Consider the following 10,209-nt stretch of genomic DNA (forward strand, 5'->3'; position numbering starts at 1 on the left):
AATTCAATACTTCCAAATTAGGGAAATCAGTTTAAGATTGATTCCCCGCTGCTCAAACTGTTGCCGTATCACCGCTTCCTCGAATACGGAATTCATTTTCGTTTCCCTCCTCCTCCCTGAACACTTTCTAGGAATCAAGGTAATTGCCTATCAAGCCAACGCAGAACGGCAAGTATAACCTATAAATACTGTATAATAAATTACAGTTTAATTAAATAATATAGGTTAATACATTAAGTTTAGAGCTAAGTGTCCAAATGGGAAAAGATAAAGTGAAACCTTTTTAAAGCAGTTATTATTGAACAATTGAGAAAGAAAGTGGGAAAAAATTCGTTTCAGAAGGTATTAATTGTGTTACAAATGAGACATGTATATCTTAAAGAGTACAAATGATCAGAAGAATTTTTGAATTGTATATGTTTTTTTAGTTTAGTTTATCTATATGTTAGTATTTTGCAATTTTGAAGGTCTTAAGGGCATTTTTAGCCCCTTCCACCGGTGAAAGAGCATAGCTAAAAGCTATCCTCCATCTCTTGGAGACCTTTCCAACGAGATCAACGGCTCGTAGTTTCGAGTACCGAGTAGAAAGTTATGTCTAGTTGAAGTTAGGATAAATTTTCATATAGTTTTTTTGAAAATTTCGTAGTTTTTAGATTTTATTATGTAATAAACAAATGTGACTATTGGGCTTCGATTCTCAAGAGGTCTCTATGACCCTTGGAATCTCTTAAACTTCTATATGTTGGATTTTCGAATGAAATAGATTACTTTTTGGCTTGCTTCAATTCGATGATTTCTAGTTCTTGTAAACAGAATTTACAATACCGCAGGTTCTCACTCAGGTGTTGTCATCTGAATCCATAATTCAGATCAATGGTATCAGAGCAAGTTCGCTCCTATATGTCATATCACACACGATCAACATATCAAAGATTGGGCTTGGAAACAAGGAATCCTTCAGACTACCTTCCTTTGAGACGCACACGATCGCAGATGGCTAAGTTGCAGACAGATGATGACATTAAAACATTAGTTGAAGATGCACTAGCAAAACAACGTGAAGAAATGAGGGAGCAGTTCAAGCAAATGTTGGAAAGTCATGGGTCACAAGCAAACCCACCATTCACAGGGCATACACCATTCAAGGTGCAAGTGAATTTCGATATACCCACATTCCAAGGAAAGATCGATGCAGATGTTGTTGATGATTGGGTTTCAAAACTGGAAAGATATTTCTCTGTCAATCAATTTTCAGATGAAGAGAAGATAAGTTTCACCCTCCTGAAAACTGAAAACCATGTGAAAGATTCATGGGAAGCAAAGTTACCATCCAAGGCAACAGAAAATGGCAGCACTTTTATTTTTGACCAAAAACCCACATGGGAAGAATTCATGGAGCGCATAAAGGAAGAATATTTTCCTATTGACAAATATAAACAGAAATATATGCAGTGGCAATTGCTTCAACAAAAGAAGGACCAAACTGTTCAGGAATATACTAATATGTTTCATGCCTTAATAGCAAAGCTTGGCATTAGAGATTCTTAGAAGCGCTGAGTTTTAAAATATCAGAGTGGACTCCACAGGTACATCCAAACCGAAATGGAATTCCTGAACATAGAGACTTTACCTAGTGCATATAAATTTGCTAACAAAATTGAGGAGAAATTAAAACAGAAAGGAAGGAGAGATAATTTCACAAACAACAAATGGAAGAGTGAAGGTGGCAAAACTACATGGAAACAAACCTCTAAGGAACCCTCTCCCAATTCACCCACAAAAAAAACATGGAGTATGAAGAAGACACAAGAAAATGGCATGTGGTGTGAATTTCATAAGAGTCCCTCGCATAATACAAAAGATTGCAGAACCATCAAAAGCTTAATGATGGAGACACATGAAGACAAGGCAGAATCTAAGGTGGCAGAAACATGCACAAAAGGAAATCATGAACAGGTCATTAAGGCTGATCCATATGCCACGGTAGCTACTACAAGGATATTGCCCCGGGAGGATGAGGAGAGATTGTTCCATTCACAAATGTGGGTCGGAGGAAAAGCTTTGCACTTTATTGTTGATAGCGGAAGTCAAAAGAACCTAATATCAACAAAAACTGTGAAAAGACTGAATCTGAAAACAACAACCCACCCACAACCCTATTCAATGGGATGGGTTAGTCAAGGAAGAGATATCCAGGTGCACCAGCAGTGTCGCCTTTCAAATATGAGGTAATTTGTGATGTGGCTCCCTTAGATGTTTGTGATGTTCTGTTGGGACAACCATATATGTACCAGCGACATGGTGTTTATGAGTCCAGGCCTCGCAGCGTGACCATCAGATTACGTGAGTAGAAATACCGAATACTAGAGGTAAGCCCTGCATACACTACCTCTTTGATCAGTGCCAAGCAATGTAAGAGGTTAGTTGCCAAAACGGGAACATTCATTTTATTGATGATTCGTTTTGAAGAAGAAAGGAAATCTATTTATAATTCCCACACCATCACAAACACCACAACACTGCAAAAAAAATCTATGGATCAAATTTTGATGAAATAAGACAATCTGTTTAAGTTACCAACTGGGGTACCTACACACTGCCAAGTGAGACATACTATTGATTTGATACCAAGAACTCCATTACCTAATGAACCAGTCTACCGTAGGTCAGTATTATAGAATAATGAGATTAAGAGGCAAATACAAGAATTGATTGAGAAGGGACATATTCGTCCAAGTGCATCACCCTATGGCAGCCCCATTGTTCTAGCAAAGAAAAAGGATGGAACCTAGAGACTTTGTATTGACTATAGGGCCTTGAATAAAATTTCAGTCAAAAATAGGTATCCACTTCCCCGAATAGATGACCTCTTGGACCAGCTTAGAGGGGCCCGATTCTTTACCAAAATTGATTTGAAATCAGGGTACCATCAAGTACCAATTGAATCAGCAGATGTGTGGAAGACAACGTTCAAATCTAAAGAGGGATTGTTTGAATGGCTAGTGATGTCTTTCGGTCTAACAAATGCTCCATCGACATTCATGAGAATGATGAATGATATACTTAGACCATTCACTGATTCCTTCGTGGTGGTATATCTGGATGACATACTCATCTTCAGCGGAACTTGGGAGGAACATTTGCAACATGTGGAAAAAAATCTCTCAACCTTACAAGAACATGGGCTTTATGCAAACAAAGAAAAGTGCTCCTTTGGTATGCAGAGTATCAGATACTTAGGATATGTTATTGACAGTGAGGGTGTCCATGTTGATCCAGAGAAGATACAGGTGATTAAGGACTGGTCGTCTCCTAGAAATCTCACAGAGTTACGAAGTTTCCTCAGGTTAGCAAACTTTTATCGCGGGTTTGTGTTGGGATTTTCCCATCTGTCTTGGCCTCTAAATCAGTCATTGAGGGGGGGACACAAGCAAAGTTTAAATGGACAAGTGCTCAACAAGAAGCATTCGAGGGGCTAAAACGAAGGTTATGTTCTGCACCAGTTTTATCTCTTCCTGACCTATAACAGCCATTTGAAATACAAACAGATGCATCAGAATATGCTCTAGGGGCAGTCCTCATGCAACATGGTCATCCAATTGCATATCATAGTCAGACCTTTTCTGATACAGTGTGTCGATATGCTACTTATGACAAGGAACTGTATGCTATTGTTCAAGCCTATAAGCAGTGGAAACATTACATTCTAGGTAAGGAGACTGTCATCCACACAGATCACAAACCCCTTCAATTTTTGCAAACACAAGGGAAGTTGCAGAATGATCGACATCAATAATGGTCAACATATCTTCAACAATTTCACCTCAATATTCGCCACAAGAAGAGAAGCACTAATAAAGTAGCAGACTGTTTGAGCAGGCCTCCAATTGCAGCCATAAGTATGGTTTTGAACTCGTGTGGTCATCAAACTGAAGCCTGGGCTTGTTTGTATGAGAACGATGTTGAATTTGCAGATATTTATAATCAATTAGTGAAGGGACAACAAGTGAATGATTTCTATTTGTAGGATGGAATGCTTTGTCACCTTGGCCAAATCTGTGTGCCCAATGCAGAACGCAAAAAGTTGATATGGGAAGCTCACTATAGTAAGGTTGCTGGTCACTTTGGTATAGGTAAGACTACTACTATACTTCAAAAGTATTTCTATTGGCCAAAATTACGGAATGATGTTATTTCATATATTCAAGCCTATACTGCATGTGCTATTGCTAAGCCTGCCAATCGTAAACTTGGGTTGTACTCACCACTTCCTATTCCTAAAAAACCTTGGCACTCAGTTTCTATGGACTTTATGTCTGGTCTTCCTACCACCAAAAGAGGCCATGCTTGTGTGTATGTTGTGGTAGATAGGTTCTCAAAAATGGCAGTAATAGTGGCATGTAAAAAAACCATTTCTGCAGAGGACACTGCAAAGCTATTCTTTGAATACATTTGGGTTCATTTTGGTCTGCCGAATACCATTATCTCAGATAGAGACAGCAGATTTCTTAGTAAGTTCTGGTCTACACTATGGGAAAAGATGGACACAAAATTGATAAAGTCTACTACTTTCCACCCTCAAACAGATGGCCAAACAGAGGTAGTGAACCGGATGATCATACACATCCTACGAATGTATCACTCAAAACATCCCCGCACATGGGATGAAAGTCTTTCATATGTTCAACATAGCTACAACAAGACAATTCACAGTTCAACTGGTCACAACCCATTTGAGGTTTGTCTTGGTTATCAGCCACTTGCACCCATGGATGTTGCCATACCAATTATTCAACCTGATCTGGTTCCACATGTTGGTAAGGAGGAAGATAAGGCAACCCAATTCATCGATAGAATTCATCATTTACAACAACAAGTTCATGAAATTTTGGAACACACCAATAAGAAGTATAAGGCGAGACATGATGAGCATCGTACTCCTCATAATTTTCAAGTCGGGGACAAGGTGTGGCTGCATATCCAAAAGGAACGATTGCAGGGTGCCAATAGGAAGCTTCGTCCTCTGCATTATGGGCCATACACCATCATCAAGCAAGTTGGTGATAATGCTTTTGAGCTTAATTTACCTCCATTTTTGGGTCTTCATCCAGTCTTCAATGTGGAACTCTTGAAGCCATATTTTCCTCCACTATTAGATGTTGCAGAACCAATCTCCACTACAGAATTGAATCCAAATGCAGCTGCCCCATTCCAATGCGATCAGATTGTGGACACCATGGTGAAAACACTCAAACAGTAGCAGATTTACTTGTACAAAGTGGTTCGAGCAGGGCAGATTGCTCAACAAGGAAAGTGGTTTACCAGAGAGCAGCTTCAAGAACGTTTTCCTCATGTCATTCAAAGTGTTGATGCAATGGGGCCCATTGCTTTCCAAGGGGGAAGTAATGATCAGAAATTTTTTTGAATTGTATATAGATTTTTAGTTTAGTTTATCTATATGTTAGTATTTTGCAATTTTGAAGGTCTTAAGGGTATTTTTAGCCCCTGCCACTGACGAAAGAGTATAGCTAAAAGCTATCCTCTTTCAAATGTGGGTCTACATCTCTTGGAGACCTTTCCAACGAGATCAACGACTCGTAGTTTCAAGTACCAAGTAGAAAGTTATGTCTAGTTGAAGTTAGGATAAATTTTCATATAGTTTTTTGAAAATTTCATAGTTTTTAGATTTTATTATGTAATAAACAAATGTGACTGTTGGGCTTCGATTCTCAAGAGGTCTCTGTGACCCTTGGAATCTCATGAACTTCTATATGTTGGATTTTCGAATGAAATAGATTACTTTTTGGCTTGCTTCAATTCGATGATTTCTGGTTCTTGTAAACAGAGTTTACAATACCACAGGTTCTCACTCAGGTGTTGTCATCCGATTCCATAATTCGGATCAACAAAGTGTAGAAGAAAAAGGTTAAAAATAAAAGTTAGTATATCTATCTTGAGAGAAATATAGGTAAAATATGGGGAAAGATATCATATTTGTTTATTATTCTACTTAAAAAATAATTCTATTATTATATTATGATTAATATTAATTTATTATTATATTATGATATTATAATCAGTATTATATTATTATTAAGATATTATTAAATTTTAATATTTTTATGTTTGTATTAAACTCTTCACAAAGCAAAAAAACAACTCAGAGTGAGTGAAATAAATAAAATATTTTTAAAAGTTTTTCATACATTTATTTTAATTTAGGTTATTTAAAGTTAAATTATTTTTATTTAAATAATAGTAAAACTAATTATAATTATGACAGGTGTCATAGAGTATCAATTTTAATTACAGGGGTTTTTAACCTCGCATATCTATCAATCCATTATGTGAGTATTAATACGCCCTTTCAGCGTATATGTACGATGATTATCTAAAAATTAGATTAAAAAATTAATTTAAGATTTTCATTTAAAAATAAGCAAAAAAATAAATAAATATTCATGAAATACAATTTTACAAAAAAATTTAAAATGTTGGATAGTGGAGAGAATATTAATGCAAAATAAATATCGTTGGTAGATTAGTTTAAAGAATAATTTAATATGAAGAATAAATATGGTTCTTAAATAGAATTCGGAATCCAATTATGAATGGTTTATATAGATTCCAAATGATGTGGAAGTAATCTGGTGTGTGGAATTGTTTTATAACCCACAATATCTATTTGGTAGACTTTTGGCTTCTAAAACCAACTTCAGGTAAGAAAAGAATCTAAATTGTGAGTGTAAGTTCATCTCAATTGATTCCCTTATCTAGCCAATTTTATGGCCTGGGATAAGTATTAGCATACATTAAACAACCACACAAGTTGCATAAATGTGAATTTTTACTCCAATGTAGATTTGTTCATTTTAGTGTTCCAAATCATAATGTTATTAACATAATTTATCTTTTTCGTAGATAAAATAATTCACTCTAAAATGTATTTGAACACCAAGACATAACATATTGCACAAACATTTACAAAGATGGCTTACAACAACTAATAGAAAAGGGTGTGAATCAACAATTTGAAATCTACAAATTTAAAATTTGGGGTTAATCTCAAGCACCCCAAGATTACCCAAGAAAGAGAAATAGAGATCTTGAGGCAAGGAAAAGATGTATAGAAATATGTGCTAGTAATTATGCCAAATGTGTGGCAAATATGTAGAAAGTGGGATAAGTTTAAATGTATGGAAATGTATTAAGGTGGAAGTAAACGGAAACAGATAGCAATTGGTAAATTAGTAAAGCTTAGCACAAGGGTGCACCACTTGTTGCTATGTTACTGGATAAAGTCACTCCATCCAAAATGTACCCAAAACTATATTGGAATTTGCATGGGTATACAGATTTTACCATTACACTAGTTAATATAGATATTAAAGGTGAGACAAATATTTGAAATAAATGTACAAAAATTAAATGTGATGGTTAGGAGTACTTAGCTCTAAAACCAATTATAGAATAATGATGTTGAAGCTATAAGAATTAGTTTGACATTGTTCATAATATAGTTTCCTCAATTTGATGATTGCCACAAAAAGCTTTATGGTTCAAATTCAAGCAATGTGGATTTGATCCTAACCATGATGAATCTAATCTATCAAGTGAATTTAATTTGTGTTGTGTGGGGATGATCTATCAAAATGTGCACTTGCTAGCTTGCTCATCTTCACCTTCTTGATATTTAGGAGTTTGCCAACAAGATAAGTAAATGGATTATTCCAGATCAAGCTCCTTGATGGGTAAATTAACGAGGATGAGCAATATTGAAGACAACATAGGTAGACATAAAAGTGTTCTATAGGATGACGATATAGATATGATTTTTTATTACCTTAAAAAATTGAAGTGTGCTCTAATAATTTTATCCTTGTAAATGTATATGAATTAATTGCAAATTAAATGTATCTAAACGTCATCAAGCTTAACAACGTGTGGTACAAACATGTGTTGAGTTGGCTCATAATGGGTAGCAAGAGAGGTCAAGAGACTTGGAATTTGAATTTTAGATTCATTATCACACACCTCAAGTTGAATCAAGTTCATCTTTAAATAGTCACAAATGGATTTTAGGGGTAAAAATAATAATTTCAAGCAAGGGAGAAAATTGGTGCAGGAGCACCTAGTTTTGAGTCATGTTTCTTCATTTTGGTGTGTTTGTTCATAGGTTGGTTCAGAATTGTGAATAAGAGTCTTCTCTTATGTTCTCATGTGTTTTTGAAATGCTTTGGTAGATTGAATGTCCTTAGGACAATGCATTTTCTCAATTTTGGCTTGTAAGCCCTTGTAAGCCTAAAATGTCAAAATCTTGCATTTAGATGAAAAATGCCTTAAATAGCCTTGTTTGGCATTGGGACATGTTAATGTAATGGTTTTTAGTCATCCTATATGGTTTTGAGGAGAAAACAAAGCATGTAAGGCAAAAATGCACTTTTTGGCAAAAGTTGTCAAAGATGCTTAACAACTTTTTGCATTTTTGAGCAAAGGGTTGGTTAGGAAACCGATGGAGAGTTAGTTAGGAAAAAAATGGCATATTAAATCCCTGAGAATGAATGTAATGAGGTTTTTGAACGCCTGGAGTTGTTTGGAATACAATTTGAGACCAATTTTGAAGTTTTACATTGCATTTTTCAAGAATTAGAGCAACAATCCATACTTAATGGATTGATTGCATTGTTGTACCTTGCTTCTTGTTTTGTAAATGTTCTTGTAGTTCTCAAGAAGCAATTTGATTAGTTTATTTGAAGGTTTTAATTGAGTTTTCAATTTTGCAAGCTCTCGACCTGAGTAAGGGTTTGAGAGGCCCAAACATGGTTCCAACTTGAAGTCCTTTGAGTTCTTCTCAATAACCCTTGGGAATCGAGCCATGGAACCTTTGTATAGTGTAAATAGCTTCTTTTTTTTTTCCTTTGGTGGTCGTTGAAAGGCCAATGATCATCATTTCCTAGGCGAGCTCGGTCATAGCTCAGTTAGGAAATGAATGAGATTATGCAAGTGTTTGCGGGAAAGAGCAGGGTTGGATTTGTAGAGTGATTGGAGTGAACAAGTGAGGTGTGGCAGAGCATATGTGTGAGTTTGGATGTGTGGAAGATCAAGGAAGACACCTAACCCTTGAAAAAAAACCAAAACAAACTTAAAACCACCTAAAACAAGCATTTCTTGGGTTCCGTACCTGTACGGTCATATTGAAATTCCTCACTTCATAAATTGGAAAGAACTTCCAAAAGGGTATCCTAATCATCAAAGATTTTGTGTGGGTCTTTGGGGAAATTGTGAGCAAACCCACAAAAACTGGTTAGGTAGGGCTAATTGGGGCTCTAGGGCTACTAGGCCTAGAAAATAGGGAAAGGAAGGAGTGATGGGGAAATGAATCAAATCTTCACTCAAAACCAATTGATTACCCTTGGAAAACATCACAAAAACCTACTACAACCTATGCAAGCATTTGTTAGGATTTTAAGAGTGGAAGGTTGGATTTACCCTTATGAATCTCAACCATGCCTGAGCAACCAGTGAGCACATCCTGATTGGGAGCACTCTTAGAGAGTTGAGGTGTCTAAGTTGATTAGTAGACCAGATGAAAAATAAATGAAGTCCACTAAGACAACACGTAACTTCCCTTAAACAAGGAATTATCTCTCTTTGAGTATACCTCCCCATCATAGTGGTATTGGAGCAACCAAGATTTGGGAAGAAGCCAGCATATGATAGACATTGAATCAGTAGGAGAGACTAGTGTAATTATGGTGACCAATGCAGAGCTAGCAAAGAAGGTAGAAGACCAAGAAGAATAAAATAGGCTCTTTAGAGAAAGATTACTACAACTGGAGAGCAAACTAGACACAGTTGAAGATAAAACTGAGAAAGTGACAATCAAGGTCAATGAAGGGAAGGGAAAAGAAGTTGTAGAAGAGGATAGGACTCCTAAACCAGACCCTATTCTACCCGAAGAACCTTTCCTTAAAGCAATTAAAGCCTTAGGAGGAAAATCCCTAGAGGGAGTGCCACTTTTTTGTGGAAAAATGGAGCCCGAGGTAGTCCTGGAATGGATAGAGGGCTTGGAGAATCACTTTGAATGTGATGGAATCGATGAGGCACAAAAGGTGAAGGTGGCCAAGTCTAGATTGAGAGGGGGAGCATTGACTTGGTGGAATTTTATTCAAGAAGAGAGGCAAAAAGAGGGTAAGAACCCCATAGCTA

At 36.3% G+C, this 10,209-nt stretch overlaps 1 protein-coding gene across 1 annotated transcript in view; it reads right to left on the reverse strand.

Moving 5' to 3' along the window:
• LOC131065333 (uncharacterized) overlaps window positions 1-167 on the reverse strand; it is a 99,526-nt gene extending 99,359 nt beyond the window's left edge. The window contains exon 1 of the mRNA XM_057999827.2: window positions 11-167. Coding sequence (XP_057855810.1) covers window positions 11-96 — 86 coding nt within the window. The 5' untranslated portion in view covers window positions 97-167. The remainder of the gene's footprint in view (window positions 1-10) is intronic.
• Window positions 168-10,209: the final 10,042 nt, after the last annotated feature.

The sequence above is a fragment of the Cryptomeria japonica genome, chromosome 1 (assembly GCF_030272615.1).
Source record: "Cryptomeria japonica chromosome 1, Sugi_1.0, whole genome shotgun sequence".
Taxonomy (NCBI): domain Eukaryota; kingdom Viridiplantae; phylum Streptophyta; class Pinopsida; order Cupressales; family Cupressaceae; genus Cryptomeria; species Cryptomeria japonica.